Source organism: Schistocerca gregaria, chromosome X (genome assembly GCF_023897955.1).
Source record: "Schistocerca gregaria isolate iqSchGreg1 chromosome X, iqSchGreg1.2, whole genome shotgun sequence".
Lineage (NCBI taxonomy): Eukaryota > Metazoa > Arthropoda > Insecta > Orthoptera > Acrididae > Schistocerca > Schistocerca gregaria.
Genome location: NC_064931.1, coordinates 394,384,044 through 394,403,149, shown reverse-complemented (window position 1 = coordinate 394,403,149; position 19,106 = coordinate 394,384,044). Strand labels below are relative to the sequence as shown.

At 44.4% G+C, this 19,106-nt stretch overlaps 1 protein-coding gene across 1 annotated transcript in view; it reads left to right on the top strand.

The window, feature by feature from the left end:
* The first annotated feature begins 1,916 nt into the window (after nucleotides 1–1,916).
* Nucleotides 1,917–19,106, top strand: part of LOC126298086 (uncharacterized) — a 144,924-nt gene continuing 127,734 nt past the window's right edge. Inside the window, exons 1-2 of the mRNA XM_049989403.1 lie at nucleotides 1,917–2,068; nucleotides 5,591–5,823. Coding sequence (XP_049845360.1) covers nucleotides 1,917–2,068; nucleotides 5,591–5,823 — 385 coding nt within the window. The remainder of the gene's footprint in view (nucleotides 2,069–5,590; nucleotides 5,824–19,106) is intronic.

Below are 19,106 nucleotides of genomic sequence, written 5' to 3'. Positions count from 1 at the left end.
TCCTGTAGACTATGCTGCAAACGGTCAGCTCTGCTTTCATCTTGGGAGCAAGACTGGCAGCATTATCGAAAGTGACACACATCATTGGTACCGACGTGAGCAACCACCTGCAATTGGCGGCACCCTGTGCTCTTCGTGGCATCCTGGAAGACCTTTTCCACATCTGGAATGACTCCACCCGGTATGCACACGGAGTGCACATTGGATTTCTTACCCTCCTTGTCAGCAACGCCCTAAGGGGCCCCATAACAAGCCTAACGTTGGAGCCCCCAAGTACCAATAATCCCACCCACTGCGATTGGACGGATCTTGCAGGCTGAATGGTTTCCTCTGAAACAGGACAGGCGACAGCATCCGGCTCAGCGACAGTGTCGGCCACAGACAGCAACTGGAACCTGTTTGTGAGACAAACCGGGGAGGCCTTACTTGCAGCTGCTTGGGATGTCTTTTGCCGCCTGCTTCGCCCTGTGGCGACCTCTACATTTTGATGTCAGATGTGTGTGTTACCACTAAATTTCAGTTACAGAGCAACCTTACCAGCCACTCTCCCTGGAGACGATGACTCTCGACTACCTCAGAGTTGCAGTTTCGACGACAGACGGCATCAGTACGGAATGGGTGATTGCAATGGCTGTTCTTTCTTTCCCCTGCGAGTATCACGTAGAGTCAGTCCACTTTTTTCCAGCTTTTCAGTTCTGTTTTCATGTGTTACATGTGGCAAGTAAACTCAGACTATGTTCTGAGGATGAGGAAATATGAACGTTATTTTTCCCTATCATCAATGAGTGTGGCTCATTGTGTGGAAGGGTGTAAGTTGTAAACCACGTGTAGCTTCTTAGGAGGGGAAGATGAGTTTTGTTTAGAAGTCGGAGTTTTGTGGTAGTTTACGCCTTTTTCAATGGGGAATCTATTTCATTTCGAGCAATGAATGTAGCTTACTACGTTTAAGCACGTAAAGTAGTAGCCATGAGTAGACGCTCAAGCGAAGAATTTCAGTTACAGTAAGTGTTTGGATAGAATTAGAATACGTATCATTGTCGTCATACTGTTTTGTTCTCCTCGTTGGTTGGTTCTATAATTAGTGGGGGATGCTCTGGCGAAGAGGATGCGAATTTCTGCAGCCTGGACCAGATGTGCAGGGAAGTGTATATGTCGATGATTTTTGTGTCTTGCAGAGTGCAACTGCTGACAGTAATTTTGTTGTAGTCACATAGGAGGTTCAAAAATGGTTCAAATGGCTCTAAGCATTATTGGACTTAACATCTGAGGTGATCAGTCCCCAAGAACTTAGAACTACTTAAACCTAACTTACCTAAGGACATCACACACATCCATGCTCGAGGCAGGATTCCAAACTGTGATCATAGTGGTTGCGCGGTTCCACACTGTAGCGCCTAGAACCGCTCGGCCACCTCCGACGGCTTCTCTAGAGGAATATAGAAACTTCTTTTGCCATGTCAACAGCCGAGGGTGCTGAATCACAGGGTATCTATCTTTCTCATGAGTTCTCCCAGTAAAGAACTTGCAAAATTGTGAACCTGAAGCCTAGTTCTTTCTTCTGCCCCCTTCCCGATGTTGTTGTTGTGGTCTTCAGTCTGAAGACTGGACTGATGTAGGCGCCCAAGCTAGTTTATTCTGTGCAAGCCTCTTCAGCGCTGCACTGCTAATACAAGTACATTAGTTTGAACCTGCTAATTACAGATTTAACACCTCCACCCTCGCCAACACCCACATATACACACTTATCTCCACTACCAAATTGAAAATTCCATGATTCTTCTGAATACGCTCTATGAAATGAAGTTGTGCCGCAAGTTTCTTGTTTTCCCGGATCGAGTCAGTATCTTCTAATCAGTTATTCGATCTGCAGCGCTACCACTATTTAACGGCGCTACTGTGTAAATTTTGATGTTGCCATGACTGTTTCAAAAGACCTTGGGAGTGGGCAAGCTCAGAGCCGAGCAAACACCATTGCAGCAGATGCAGCAATGCCACTGGCAGATTCCCACCTTGTGCTCCAGGAAAGGGGCTGCCACCGCCATAACGACGGCACAGCAGAAAGGCGTTGGTGAGCCAGTTACTACATATCCAGTCAATACTCTTCTTATGGCCTACATGGTTGCAATCTGTGATTTGCAAAGCAAGAACGCTCTGTTCCAACATTGTCATTGTCCATGTCTACAGGAGGTGCAGTGTAGGTGATTCCAGAGTTCTAATTCCTTGGACGCCGCTTTGAAGAGCTACAAAAACCATTATGTTTTAAAATCTATAAAATAAACGATTGCGTATAAGAATTACAGTAATCGAATAGCATACATAACGTAAAAAGTACTTTCATCAACGTATTATCAGTTCCTTCGTTTTGAGCTATTTCTCCCTTCTCAGAGAGCTTCTTGCACAAAGACATTCTAACATTGTCAGCTGCTTATTCCAGAGAGTATCGTTTGAATGGCTCAGTGATGTAACAAAAGCATTAAGAAGACCACTTTTCTTTACGTAAGTGACATCTTCTTTGGCCACAGTCAAATGACCATGAGCTTCTGGACAATTGAAGAATATATACAACCCATTAAATTTATTTCGTAGCCCTTTATTTAGCATATGGCTGGAACAATTCAATCGTGAATAATCATACAGTGCAACAATGTTGGACCCTGATCAGTCGTATGCTGCATGTCTTTGAAAGAAGAGTGGTGGATGCCAAGAGACATAAATCGTCTAAGCAATTCTCTTATAATGTTACCGCCGATTTTTGGTTCATCTGGAAACTGAGTTTTAAATAAGATGCAATGTCTGAGAGTCCAGTCAATGAAGCAGGAGACAGTACATGGCACATAATTGTTTCTTCTCGCGCTGGATGTCCACATGTCGGTAGTTGCTGAGTATTCACCTTCTGTTATATGAGCAATTACCTCAGGCATAAATATATGGCCCGCATCTCGTGGTCGTGCGATAGCGTTCTCGCTTCCCACGCCCGGGTTCCTGGGTTCGATTCCCGGAGGGGTCAGGGATTTTCTCTGCCTCTTGATGGCTGGGTGTTGTGTGATGTCCTTAGGTTAGTTAGGTTTAAGTAGTTGTAAGTCCTAGGGGACTAATGACCTAAGATGGTAAGTCCCAGAGTGCTCAGAGCCATTTGAAACATAAATATATGTCATAGGCTTTTAGCACTTTCTGCCATGTACCGTGACACAGTTGTGGGGTGAGATATAATGACCTTTGCAGTGTCAACTAAAGTCTGAACCAGATTCATAAGACCTTCATCTCTTATAGTTCCGTACGACCTTAGGTCTCGTTCACACATAGCCACGCATTTATCGAGTTATCTCCTCAGTTGGTTTAATAAGTCGTTTCTCGTCCACATAAGAACTTTGTTTTACATTCTCTATCTTCCTTTCACCTTCGCAAGCAGGCAAGGTAACAGTTACAGCTCACAACTTCCACTCGCTCATCCACCTGCCAGAAAGGAAGTTGCTATTGCTGGCTGGGGAGCACTTATACTGTGGTCACTCCGTGTGTGGTTGCCGTTTAACGTCATACCAGAGACATTTCTGTTTACAACAACAAAATAATACAAGAACCAATTCCTCAGTTCGTTGCATGGGCCCATAGTGTGAAATAAATAGCTTTCTCATACGGGAATGAGCAGCGCCGTTAATTTAGAGCAATAGAGAAACGTCTTTTGCCATGTCAACAGCCGAGGGTGCTGCATTACACGAGATCTACCTTATTTATGAGTTCTCCCAGTAAAGAACTTGCAAAATTGTGAACCGGAAGCCTACCTCTCCCTCCCACCCCGTTCCCCAATTTTGTTCTTGTGGCCTACAGTCTGAAGACGGGTTTGATGCAGCTCCCCAAGTTAGTGTATTTTGTGCAAGCCTCTTCAGCGCTGAACAGCTACTGCAATGTGCATCAGTTTGAACCTGCTAACTGTATTCATGACTTTGTCTCCCTCTACAATTTTAATACCCCCCCTCTCCCCAACACCCACATATTCACACTTCTCTCCATTACCAAACTGACAATTCCTTGGTGCCTCAGGATATGCTCTATGAAACGAAGTCGTGCCATAGGTTTCTTGTTTTCTCCAGTTCGACTCAGTATCTTCATATCAGTTATTCGTTCTGCAGCGCCACCACTATTTTTCGGCGCTGCTGAGTAAAATTGTGATTGTGGTATGGATAGCTGCGATGCCAAAGCGTAGGTGAAAGTTCTTAAGTTTGCAATACGACAGACACCGACGACAGCGCCCTCTAGCCGGTGCTGTGGAGTTCTACGAGTTCCGCGACAGATTCTGCCCATATTGATCAAGAGCAGAGGGCCAGGACACTTGGCTTGCTATTGAGACTATGTACTACTTACGACAGGTCTAAGGTTATGCACGTCAGTGCAAAGTTGTATATTCAGTTAATACTGTGACAGAGTAAAACCACTTCTAAGAACAGTACCGAGAGATTTTCACCTTTTCCTGCTCCTACTCACAGGAGCAGGCGGGATACAAAACTTGGCGACGAACAGGAATTAAATTTTTTTTCCTCTTCTCTCATTTCCTTTTTTGCTCGGTACTACGTTAGCTTTTTTGTGATATGCCCGTGTGGCTAGGTGACTGTCTTTAAGTGTTCCCACCATTCGCTATTAAGACTTTCATTTGCGTAAACCTTGGCTTCGCCACAGGAACAGGCTTTGCTATCCGATCTTGCACGTTTTCAGGCTCAGCAAATGACGCAGCTGCTTGCTGCCATAAATGGAGTGGTCACACTACAAACTGCAGCTATTGCGGCGCCTCCGACGCCATCGTCTGTACCGGCGCCGTCGCTGATGGCGCCGCCATTTTGTTCCTTCAGTCCTGACGTTTAAGGCTTGCCAGAAAACATCACACAGCACAAGGCACACTTGGCAGCTTGCAACATACCAGGTACAGAGCACGTTGCTTTTTTCATTGCCAATGCAGGTGTTGTGTTGTACCGTCTGCTCGTGAAATTGTTTCCCACCAACTGCCCAGAAACTAAAACTTACGATTAAGTGATTGACGCTTTGAACTCCCACTTTCGTGATGGTGTAAATGTGGTAGCTGCACGCTACAAATTCTTTCGCCTCAGGCGTGATTATACTGAGTCGAATAAAGCTTGGATAGCAGGCCGTCAGGGGCTAACTTCTGATTTTGACTTTAATTACTCGTGTGGACGCTCATATTCGAATGTATCGATTAAAGACGCTATTACGCAGAATGTGGTGGATCACCGCATCCGCGAAAAAATCCTCAGATTTAAAATCCCGTCGTTGCAGTAAGCAGTGGACTTGCTAGACAGATAAGATTTATTAGACACGGCTACTTCCACGTTCGACTTGACGCCTAATGTGAGTACTGTTAGCGCGGCACAACACGTGCCCTCCCACCCGCCAGCACGGCCAGCCACGCCCCGCCGCTCGCGCAAGTAGGCAAATTTTACACCAGGGACCCACTAAGAAACTGAAATCATGTCCGAACTGGTATCGTGGACACCCATCGTGGACTGTGTTATTTCTGTAATAAGAAAGGACTTGTGCAAACTGTGTGTATTAAGAGAAATTCAAATTCACCAATTGTCTCCAGTTCGCGTCACTCGCGCGGGCGTCACCGCAACGGCAACTGCCATAATCATGATTCACAGCAGCCTATGGATGTTAATGCCATTTATTCAAAGCCTTCTGCTTCACTTTCTTTGACAGCTGGTCATGTGAATCAAGTTTTGCCAGACACTTCCTCTTGCATTCAGCGCGATGCGAGGAAACTTTTTGTGACTTTGCTCATTTGTGGACGTTCTGTTCACACGCAGCTGGACACTGGTGCGTAAGTTTCTTTACTGAACAAATCGACGTATGACTTGCTTGGTTCACTCCCGCATCATACTTCACAGTCCACGCTGACTGCACTTACTGGACAGGAAATCTCAGTGCTTGGCGAGTGTAGTTTCCTAGCGACGTATGGTACCACGACACGTACAGTGTCTTTCCATGTGCTCTGCTCTAGTGATGCTACTACGTGCATTACCTATCTGACGTAATAATGTGAGTGGTAACATTTCAGGTATGTCATTTATTGCAATAAATGTGAGCTTACAAGCTTAAGGACAGTCTTATCTGTGATAAGGAGTTTCCTGATATTTCTAGTATCGTGGTATTACTTTACATCTTGAGTTATTGCGATACAGAGCAGTGTTTTCTAGTGGTGACTTGTTGGAAACATTCTCAATAGTCAAATGACTGTACCAAGCAGCGATTAGAGGACCTGCTAGACAGCTGCGTTATGTGGGTTGCATGCGAATCAGGCGAAATGCAATTCAGGTCGTTCGGATTATTTTAAGCACGACTGTACATTATATTTTAAAATTTTGAAAAAAAATATTTGTGATTTTTAGAGATTTCTTCTACCACATTCTGCAATTGTTTTAAATTTTTCAGTATAACGAAACGCTAAAATTTAGGTATTGTCAGTGGATGTGAATGTTCAGAACAGGTGTCATATTCAAATTTTCAGATTTAGGACACTTCTTACACATAAATATATCTTTAAAAAGTATGTTGTGCGTAAAAGAGAACGAAAATTAACGAAATCAGTATATCTTTGTGTTGGTTATATATTACGCCCCCCTTTTGTAGTACACGTTATGGAAAATCCGTTGGTATTCTTAGGTTTCATTCGAATACGTTCCATTACCTTTTATTCAGTTCCATTGAGCGGTATCTTATAATCCCTTCCCAGTTGTTTGCTGTCTCTGACGGAACTGCAGTGTCACCGGTAAACTTCAAAATGTTTATTGCATCTCCCAAATATTTAATTTTGTTCACAAATTTATCCTTGTATACATTTCTGCTATTCAGTGCAGATGTTGACTGGCATAGAGTGTAGGCAACCCAAACGTCTCACTCCCATCTTCAACTTGTACAACTAGAAATCCAGCGGATGAAGTAGCAGAATTTATGTGCTTCAACAAGATTTGTTTTTTGATGTGGTGGGGCTCTGAAATACATGCCCAGCCTCATTACACCTCTCTTCTTTTTGCCTGAGGACAGCAAAATTAATATTTCAGTGCATATACGGCAAAAATTCAAACTTTCATTTAGGGCAACATGGATTCCCAAGGATTCACGTGTTGCCAGTTGTGGAGGAACATGTAGGAATGAGTGTCTCTCCTATTTCAGAACATTAAATGTTATTTTTGTAACTTCCAGAAGAGCAGAATACATTGAGATAACTATTTCTAGATCGAAAGCTAAGCCAGTTCCGTTCAAACCCACTAGCGAGAACAAAGAGAAAAGACGATTGGAGATGCAGTAAAGAGAAATCATTTACATGACTTAACGCCTCTTATCTTCAGATATCATTTTTAAATGTCGAATAGTGGCCAGAGGAATGTTGCTGCCTCACAGTGTCTCTGGACGAATAGCTTTTCATCTAAGTATAATTTGAGGCGTTTATGTAAAAGTCCGATTTCAGATGTCTCTCTGTCCTGGGGCGCCTGGCTCAATTGCTTTAACATTGTCATCGTCCATGTCTGCAGAAGGTGCAGTGTAGGTTATTTTTTTAGTTCTAATTCCTTGGACGTCACTTTGAAGAGCTACAAAAACACTTATGTTTCAAAAGCTATAAAATAAACGATTGCGTATAAGAATTAGAATAACAGAATAGCATACATACCGTAAAGAGTTCTTTCATCAGCATGAAATCAGTTCCATCATTTCGTTCTATTTCTCCCTTCTCAGAGAGCTCTTCGCACAAATACATTCTAACATTGTCAGCTGCATATTCGGGTGAGTATCTTTAGATTGGCTCGTTGATCTATCAAGAGCATTAAGAAGACAACATTCCTTTAAGTAAGTGACGCGTTCTTTCGCTGCAATCAAAACGTATGGACAATTGACGCATATATACTCCACATAAAAATATTTCCTTGCTCTCTATTTAACATATAGCGGGAACAATTCAATCGTGAATAATCACGCAGTGTAGCGATAATGTTAGTACCTTGATCAGTATATTGCTCCATGTCTTTAATAATGGATACCAATAGACATAAATCGTCTAAACAATTCTCTTAGAATGTTACCGCCCGTTTTTTGTTCATCTGTAACTAAGTTGTAAACAAAATGCGAGATCTCAGAGTCCGGTCAATGAAACAGGATACAGTACATGTCAGATAATTGTTTCCTTCTCGCACTGTATGTCCACATGTCAGTAGTTGCTGAGTATCCACCTTTTGTTGTATGAGGAATTACCTCAGGCATAATTATATGTCACAGCCTTTAAACACTTTCTGCCATGTACGGCGACACAGTGGTGATGTGAGACATAATGGTCTTTGCAGTGTCAATTAACGTCTGAACAAGATCCGTAAGACCTTCATCTCTTATAGTTCCGTACGACCTTATGTCATGTGCACATATAGCCACGCATTTATCGAAAATTATCTCCCGAGCAGGTTTAGGAAGTCGTTTTCTCGTCCACATAAGACGCTTGTTTATTAGAAACGCACGGATGGCGAGAAATGTGTGAAGTGCCACTTGACCCTTCATTATGAGAGTAAATATCACTGCACAGCGAACAGGAAACCAAATGAAAGTTTTTACTACGCAATTCAAAGCAGACTTTAACACGGTCCAAACTGAACTTTTAAGATTCGCTTCATGCTGTACGGTTCTCTAGTCATCACTGATTAATTTTCTTCTACTTCCCTATTTCTTAGCATGCACTCCTTCTTCTGCAAACCGCGTTGAGTTTCCATGCTCATTTTGTGCAATGAAGAACTCCCAAGACCGCACTAAACACTGCTTTACTCACCGCTCGTAGCCCGTGGCTCGCAACTGCTGTCAATAATATCAACAGCCCGTAGGCCGCAGCACGGCAATGCTTGTGCAAGGCCCTGGTGCAGTGACGTCACGAACTAGCAGGTAGGCCGCGGCCCCTGGGCTGGGTCTCCATACGAAACTCTGCTGAGTGCGTGGCATACAGGTTCTTTGGCGACAGCACTGCCCGGCCCTTCGGGTGACGTCAGGGACTTGCTAGGCCCGAGACTGCTGTACGCCAGTGCGGCCGCAGCTCGCGGGCCGCGCCGCGATGCCCATCTCTTCTGCACAATCAGAGCTCGCATTAAGCAGGTCGTCACCAACAGATTGACATCATACAAGCCAACTGCGACGTCACTTCAGTTGTGGTTTCATCAACTGCCATGTGCAGACACGTCACTAAACTGACTTAACCCCTTAATCTCAGAACAATGATACCTCTCAAATTTTAAGTTAGTGCATCTTGTACAAATATCTCCCATGTCAACGAAAATGATTTGTCAAACCGTTTGCTCAAAACATGTCGAACTGTGTATTGTTATTTCGTGTATACAACAGTATTGTAAATTTGTTGTAAACGACTTAAATGCTACTCATGTAACAGCCAGTATCACAGTCAAATGCATCGTAGGCAAATGTAAGACACCAAGAAAATTTTTCTTTCTTTCTGTTTATAAAATATGTCTGTACCAGAGAGTCCACAAATGGTAATTAGTACATGTAAGACTTCCTGTGATAATAAAGAACACAGAGGCCTTTACATTTTTCTGAAATCAGCTATGAGATGCCTTCCTGTTTTGTATCGTCCTTTGTTCTTCAGCTTTCGCTATGTAAGCATCTATCTCGTTAGCTCTTAAGAACCATAAATATATTTAAGTATATTCAAATTAATACCTTTCACATATATTAATTTAACAAACTAAACATATATCTTTGTATTAACGTCTTCATCAGCTTTCTACATCTACATCTACATCCATACTCCGCAAGCCACCTGACGGTGTGTGGCGGAGGGTACCCTGAGTACCTCTATCGGTTCTCCCTTCTATTCCAGCCTCGTATTGTTCGTGGAAAGAAGGATTGTCGGTATGGTTCTGTGTGGGCTCTAATCCCCTGATTTTATCCTCATGGCCTCTTCGCGAGATATACGTAAAAGGGAGCAATATACTGCTTGACTCTTCGGTGAAGGTATGTTCTCGAAACTTTAACAAAAGCCCGTACCGAGCTACTGAGCGTCTCTCCTGCCGAGTCTTCCACTGGAGTTTATCTATCATCTCCGTAACGCTTTTGCGATTACTAAATGATCCTGTAACGAAGCGCGCTGCTCTCCGTTGGATCTTCTCTATCTCTTCTGTCAATCCTATCTGATGCGGATCCCACACTGCTGAGCAGTATTCAAGCAGTGGGCGAACAAGCGTACTGCAACCTACTTCCTTTGTTTTCGGATTGCATTTCCTTAGGATTTTTCCAATGAATCTGTCTGGCATCTGCTTTACCGACGATCAACTTTATATGATCATTCCATTTTAAATCACTCCTAATGCGTACTCCCAGATAATTTATGGAATTAACTGCTTCCATTTGCTGACCTGCTATTTTGTAGCTAAATGATAAGGGACCTATCTTTCTATGTATTCGCAGCACATTACACTTTTCTACATTGAGATTCAATTGCCATTCCGTGCACCATGCGTCAATTCGCTGCAGATCGTCCTGCATTTCAGTACAATTTTCCATTGTTGCAACCTCTCGATACACCACAGCATCATCTGCAAAAAGCCTCAGGGAACTTCCGATGTCATCCACCAGGTCATTTATGTATATTGTGAATAGCAACGGTCCTATGACACTCCCCCGCGGCACACCTGAAATCACTCTTACTTCGGAAGACTTCTCTCCATTGAGAATGACATACTGCGTTCTGTTATCTAGGAACTCCTCAATCCAATCACACAATTTGTCTCATAGTCCGTATGCTCTTACTTTGTTCATTAAACGACTGTTGGGAACTGTGTCAAACGCCTTGCGGAAGTCAAGAATCACAGCATCTACCTGTGTACCCGTGTCTATGGCCGTCTGAGTCTCGTGGACTAATAGCGCGAGCTGGGTTTCACACGACCGTCTTTTTCGAAACCCATGCTGATTCCTACAGAGTAGATTTCTAGTCTCCAGAAAAGACATTATACTCGAACATAATACGTGTTGCAAAATTCTACAACTGATCGACGTTAGAGATATAGGTCTATAGTTCTGCACATCTGTTCGACGTCCCTTCTTGAAAACGGGGATGACCTGTGCCCTTTTCCAATCCTTTGGAACGCTTCATTCTTCTAGAGACCTACGGTACACCGCTGCAAGAAGGGGGGCAAGTTACTTCGCGTACTCTGTGTAAAATCGAACTGGTATCCCATCAGGACCAGCGGCCTTTCCTCTTTTGAGCGATTTTAATTGTTTCTCTATCCCTCTGTCGTCTATTTCGATATCTACCATTTTGTCAACTTTGTGACAATCTAGAGAAGGAAGTACAGTGCAGTCTTCCTCTGTGAAACAGCTTTGGAAGAAGACATTTAGAATTTCGGCCTTTAGTCTGTCATCCTCTGTTTCAGTACCATTTTGGTCACAGAGTCTGGACATTTTGTTTTGATCCACCTACCGCTTTGGCATAAGACCAAAATTTCTTAGGATTTTCTGCCAAGTCAGTACATTGAACTTTACTTTCGAATTCATTGAACGGCTCTAGAGTAGCCCTCCTCACACTACTTTTCGCATTGCGTAATTTTTGTTTGTCTGCAAGGCTTTGGCTATGTTTATGTTTGCTGTGTAGTTCCCTTTGCTTCCGCAGCAGTTTTCTAACTCAGTTGTTGTACCACGGTGGCTCTTTTCCATCTCTTACGATCTTGCTTGGCACATACTCGTCTAACGCATATTGTACGATGGTTTTGAACTTTGTCCACTGATCCTCAACACTATCTGTACTTGAGACAAAACTTTTATGTTGAGCCATCAGGTACTTTGCAATCTGCTTTTTGTCACTTTCCCTAAACAGAAAAATCTTCACAACCTTTTTAATATTTCTATTTACGTCTGAAAGCATCGATGCAGTATCCGCTTTATGATCGCTGATTCCCTGTTCTGCATTAACTGTTTCAAATAGTTCGGGTCTGTTTGTCACCAGAAGGTCTAATATGTTATCGCCTCGAGTCGGTTCTCTGCTTAACTGCTCAAGGTAGTTTTCAGATAAAGCACTTAAAAAAATTTCACTGGACCCTTTGCCCTGCCATCCGTTAAGAACGTTCGAGTCTCCCAGTCTATATCCGGCAAGTTAAAAACTCCACCCAGATCTATAACATGGTGGGGAAATCTACTGGAAATATTTTCCAAATTATTCTTCAGGTGCTGAGCCACAACAGCTGTTGAGCCCGGAGGCCTATAGAGACATCCAATTACCATGTCTGAGCCTGCTTTAACCGTGACCTTCACCCAAATCATTTGACAATTCGGATCTCCGTCAATTTCATTCGATACTATTGCACTTCGTATCGCTATATACACGCCTCCCCCTTCACTGTCCAGCCTATCTCTGCGGTATACATTCCAATCTGAGTTTAGGATTTCATTACCGTTTAAGTCTGGTTTCAGCCAACTTTCTGTCCCTAGTACTATATGGGCGTTGTGACCGTTTATTAATGAGAGCAGTTCTGGGACCTTTCTATAGACGCTCCTGCAGTTTACTATCAGCACATTAATATTATTATTCCCGGTTGCATTTTGCCTACTCCTACCTTGCCGCGTCTCAGGAGGCGTCTTGTCGGGCCTAGGGAGCGAATTCTCTAACCTAAAAAAACCCCATGGGCACTCCACACGTACTCCGCTACCCTTGTAGCCGCTTCCGGCGTGTAGTGCACGCCTCACCTATTCAGGGGGACCCTACATTTCTCCACCCGATAGCGGAGGTCGAGAAATTTGCACCCCAGCTCTCCGCAGAATCGTCTGAGCCTCTGGTTTAAGCCTTCCACTCGGCTCCAAACCAGAGGACCGCGATCGGTTCTGGGAACGATACTACAAATAGTTAGCTCTGATACCTCCCCGAAGGCGAGGCTTTCCGCCTTCCCCAACTCCGCCAACCGCCTGAACGAACTGAGGAAGACCTCTGAACCGAGACGACAGTAGTCATTGGTGCCGACATGAGCAACAAATAGCAGTCGGGTGCACCCAGTGCTCTCTATCACCGCCGGTAGGGCCTCCTCCACATCTCGGGTGAGACCCCCCGGCAAGCAGACAGAGTGAACACTGGCCTTCTTCCGCGACCTTTCGGCTATTTCCCTAAGGGGCTCCATCACCCGCCTAACGTTGGAGCTCCCAATAACTAATAAACCCATCCCCCCGTGTGCCTGCTCGGACCTTGCTGAAGGAGCAGCCACATGTCCACTCACAGGCAGAGCGGGCGATGCCACACGGCCAGCCTCCACATTTACTCTCCGCCTCGTGCGCCGCGAACGCCGCTGAACCCTCCAATCGCCTTGGGGAGATGGTGGCCCAACCGCGCCCGGTATCCGCGAAGATGTCTCGACAGCAGGGACAGTGGGTGAAGCATGTAACACCTGGGGTGTACCTTGCGACGCACCAGACTCCCCACTGCCGCTACACTCCGAGGCAGCAGCCTGAAGACGGCTGACCGCGGCCATCAACACGTTCAGCTGTTCGCGAACAGCGGCCAGTTCCTCCTGAGTCCGTACACAGCAGTCACACATCCTATCCACCCTAAGGAATCAATTTACTGAAGAGAGTTAATCAACTTTTAACTAGACTGCTAATTCTCTAAAGGCAGCTGATTTTTGACTAAACTGTGATTGCTAGCCACTTCTTGTAGAAAACAATGAAAATAGCACTACCTGTCTTTGACCTGTATTGAAAACAAACACTAGCACTACTGGCACTATGGCTGACTAAAAGGACTCTCTCTGACTGTATTCAAAACAAACACGAAATCTATGGAACACTATTAATAGCACTCGACAATTAAAGCTTCCTAAAAGCAAAAACACACGGAAGAAGAAGTGACAAGTAACAAAAACACAGTTAATACTTAAATTAACGTAGCTCGCTGCACAGCAGACGTGAAGCAGACGGCGGTTAGCTATGCATAAAAGAAATGCAAAACTGCTGATGTCGAGCATATCCGACATTGGTGTGATCCAAATGCTGATTAGCAATTTATCAGATACTTATGGTGCAACAACGAACCTGTAGTGTTTCAGAAACGAAGTCCGATACTCAATTAACTATAGAGCATAATGCGATTGACCGATTGCGTTATTGACTTCCCTTATGAAAATTACATTGGAGCCACATCTGTAACTTCGCGTTTCTCCCGAACACCAACCTGGAGTAATCGGATAACACAACAGGAATCAACAAGCACTGCTCGGTTAATTACAATTGACATTACTGAATTGACTAACAACTTCCTCTCGCTCATCCACCTACCAGAGAGGTTGTTGCTATTGTTGGATAAGGACCACTTATACTGTGGTCACTCCATGTGTGGTTGCAGTTTAACGTCATACCAGAGACATTTCTGTTTACAACTACAAAATAATACAAGTTCGCTTTATCGGCCAGTAGTTTGAGCTAAATAGCTTTTCTCATCCGAGATTGAGCAGCGCCGATAATTTAGAGCATTACAGAAACGTCTTTTACCATGTCAACAGCCAATGGGGCTCAATCCCACGAGATCTACCTTACTCAGATGATCTCCCAGTAACGAACGTGCAAAATTGCGGACCAGAATCCTACCTCTCTCTCCCGCCCCCTTCCCCAATGTTGTTGTTGTGGCCTACGGTATGAAGACTGGTTTGTTGCACCTGCCCAAGCTAGTCTATTCTGTGCAAGCCTCCTCAGCGTTGCACAGCTAATACAATGTGCATCAGTTTGAACCTGCTAACTGCAACCAAGCGTTGTCTCCCACTACAATTTTAACACCCCCCTCCCCAACACTGACATATACGCACTTCTCTCCATTACCAAACTGATAAGTCCTTGATGCATCAGGATATGGCCTATGAAACGAGGTTGTGCCATTCTCTTCTTTGTATTCTACAGACAAGAAACGCGAACTCACAGTCACAACGACGTAATTTAGATAACGTCTCAACGTGAGTATAGACAGAAAAAGTGCTCTCAATCACTGGACGCTGCGTACTCAACGACGACTCCCTACCCAGAGGCGAAGTACAGAATCGTATTAGTCAGCAACACCTTCGGTCACCCAAAAGAATTTCCCAGTGCCATTTGCCACTATATCATGAAATTAAGTCTTAGTGATACTGCCCGCATTTGTCCTTCATGACAAACGAACCTTGTGACAGTATTCGACTGGTGACAGCTTCCCCCAGCTTGAACACTATCCCCCTGAGTTCCACCGCGCTTCGTCGAAAGTCAAATGGTTCAAATGGATCTGACCACTATGAGACTTAACTTCTGAAGTCATTAATCCCCTAGAACTTAGAACTACTTAAACCTGACTAACCTTAGGACATCACACACATCTATGCCCGATGCAGGATTCAAACCTGCGACGATAGCGGTCGCGCGGTTCCAGACTGTAGCACCTAGAACCACACGCCCACTCTTGCCGGCCGGCGAAAGTCAGTTTCGGCATGATGCTTGATGAGGAAGTATAGCCCTAGGACTACGCAGCAGCCTTCGCCTACATCATGCAATACACTGCAAGTGTTGTCAAGTTTGTCAATCTCCTGATCCACTGGCACAAGCCTTGTCGGCCCGATCTTAAACCTTACAAGCACATTTCCTCTATCTTCTCTCCCACGTTCTGAGGAAGCAGTGCCGTCACAGATAGTGCCGAATCTGCATCCTTCTGAAATACTAAATGCGTCTGTACCATTTCAGTGCCCACATCATCTGCAATACAATAAATGGAAATGCTGTGTGGCTGGGGCTCCCGTCGGGGAGACCGTTCGCCTGGTGCAAGTGTTTCGAGTTGACGCCACTTCGTCGGCTTGCGTGTCGATGGGGATAAAATGATGATGATAAATAGAACACATCACCCAGTCACTAAGCTGCAAAAATCTTCGTCCCAGCCGGGAATCGAACGCGGGCCGGTAAGCCTGACACTCTGTCGCACTGACCATTCAGCTACCATGGGCGGAATGCAATAAGATCAGCCTTATTGATAGCTTTTTGTACAACGTCCTTACTGTTGGCAGTTTCACTCTGCATCACACAAAAATTATCGGCAAATGCACTTCCCTCCACATGTGGTCCAGGCTGCAGAAATTCGCAACCTCTACACCAGGGTATCCCCCACAAATTATGCAAACTAAAAACGAGGAGAACAAAACAGTACGATGACAAGGACACTTAATCTAATTCTATCCTAACACTTACCATAATTTCACATCTGTCACTGAGCGGCTACTCATGACTACTACTTTACGTGATTAAACGTAGTGAGCCACATTTATTGCTCAAAATGACATACATTGCATATTAAAAACGGCGAAAACTACCACAAAACGTCGACTTCTCGACAAAACTCATCTTTTCCTCCTAAGAAGTTACGCATGGTTAACTCCTTATACACTTCCAGACAGTGAGCCAAACCCATTTACGATAGGCAAAAATATTTACACATCCTCAAAACACAGTCAGCATTTACTTGACACACGTCACACATGAAAACAGAACTGAAAAGCTGCTAAAAGGTGCAATGATTCGATGTGATACTCGCAGGGGAAAAAATAGAACAGTCGGTGCACTCAGAAACTGTGCACTCGTGCGGTGCGTCCAAGAACCAGCAACCCTGAGGAAGTAGAGAGTCATCGTCCCAGGGATGGTGGCTGGTAAGGTTCCCCAGTCACTGAAATTTAGACGTGACACACACTTCTGACATCAAAATGTGGAGGTCCAGAATGGATGACCTCTACGCGAGGATGTCTCAGTTGAGGTGGTGGATTGTTGCCGGGATAATGACACATGGTTGCTCATAAATACTTCAGTGTTAGTCATACATTTAACTAAAAAACAGACTAGGACATTCTGCGGTGCAACATCCTCCATAGTGTGTGATGAAGACTGCGAGTGTTAAGGAACTGACGCAACTGGTAACCATGGTCTCAAACGACTGTCTTCTATGGCTGAAGACTGGTTGTACCTGGTAGTTGGCCCACAGACTCGAAGATGCTAAGTTCACAGCACTGATCTCAAAACCAGCAGCGGGGTCCCACAGTTAGTGAGGGCCAAATCCCATGGCGGCTGCTTGTAGCGTAATGTCGCTTCGTGGAGCTCCTATACCTCTCCTCTTAAATAGTGGCTACCAGACTGAGACACCTTTGACTAAAAATAATGGTAATTTATGTTGGGACAGAGTTTTTGAAATCACAGCTTCTACCCATGTAGAGCATAATAAGTCTGTTGATTGGATGTTTAGTTACTGGGCTACCAACGCCTTCCTGCTACGTCGTCATTATGGCGGTGCCAGCCCCTTCTCTGGAGCACAATGTGGAAATCTGCCAGTGGCATTGCTGCATCTGACGTTATGGTGTTTTGTCGGCTAACACTTACTGTAACTTAACTTCTCCGTTTGAGCAGATACTCTTACTTAACGTGCTTAAACGTAGTGAGCCACATTTATTATTCGAAATGAAATACATTTCCAATTCAAAACGGCATAAATTACCACAAAACTCCGACTTCTCCACAAAACTCATCTTCCCCTCCTAAGAAGCTACGCATGGTTAACACCTTATATACTCCAGACAATGAGCCACACCCACTGCTGATAGGTAAAAATAACGTTCATATTTACATATCCTCAGAACACAGTCAGCGTTTACTTGACACATGTCACACATGAAAACGGAACTGAAAAGTCACTAAAAGGTGCAATGTGTCGACGTGATACTCGCGGGGGAAAATAAAGACCAGTCAGTGGACTCAAAATAGAACACTTACTGCACTCACCCACTGCATACTGATGCTGTGTCTCGACGAAACTGCAACCCTGAGGTAGTCGAGAGTCATTGTCTCCAGGGAGGGTGGCTGGCAAGGTTCCTCTGTCACTGAAATTTAGATGTGACACACACTTATGACATCAATATGTGGAGGTCCAGGATGTATGACCTCTACACGTCGAACTCTGAGTTGAGGTGGTGGATTGTTGTCGGGATGATGATCGATGGTTGCTCATAAGAACTTCACTATTAGTCATATATTTTACTGAAAAACAAACTAGAACGTTCTGTGGTGAAACGTCCTCCGAAGTTGGTGGCCATGGTCTCAAAAGATTGGCTGGTTGCACCTGGTAGTTGACCCATTGGCTGGAAGATGCTAAGCCCACAGCACTGATCCTAAGACCAACAGCAGGGGCCCACAGTTAGTGGAGACCAAATCTCGTGGTGGCTGCTTGTAACATCATGTTGCCTCGTGTAGTGGTATATACCTCTCCTCGTAAGTAGTAGCTACAGACTGAGACACCAATTACTGAAAATAATGGTAATTTATGTGGGTACAGCTTGCAACCATGTAGGCCATAAAAAATCTGTTGATTCGATGTGTAGTAACTGCTCTACCAACGCTTTTCTGCTGTGTCGTCGATATGGCGGTGTCAGCCCTTTTCGTGGAGCATAATGTGTGGGAATCTACCAGTGGCTTTTCTGCATCTAACGATATCGTGTTTGGTCGGCTCTGAGCTGGCCCACTGTTTTGCAACAGTCATGGCAACATCACAATTTTACTCATTAGGGCAGAAAAATAGTAGTGGCGCTCCACATCGAATAACTGATAACAAGATACTGAGTTGAACTGGAGAAAACAAGACATTTATGACACAACTTCGTTTCATAGGGCATTTCCTGAGGCATCAGCTTGAGCAGCTGCATCAAACCAGTCTTCAGACTGTGGGCCACAACAACAGCATTGAGGAATGGGGCGGGACGGAGAGGTAGGCTACTGGTCGACAATTTTGCAAGTTCTTTAGTGGGAGAACTCCTGAGTAGGGTAGATATCGTGTGATTCATCCCCATCAGCTGTTGATATGGAAAAAGACGTTTCTATATTGCTCTAAATTAACAGCGTTGCTCATTCTCGTATGAGAAAAGCTATTTGTCTCACACTATTGGCCGATACAGCGAACTGAAGTAGCGGTTCTTGTATTATTTTGTTGTTGTAATCAGATATGTCTCTGGTATGACGTTAAACTGAAACCACACATGAAGTGACCACAGTATAAGCGGTCCACATCCAACAATAGCAACAACCTCTCAGGT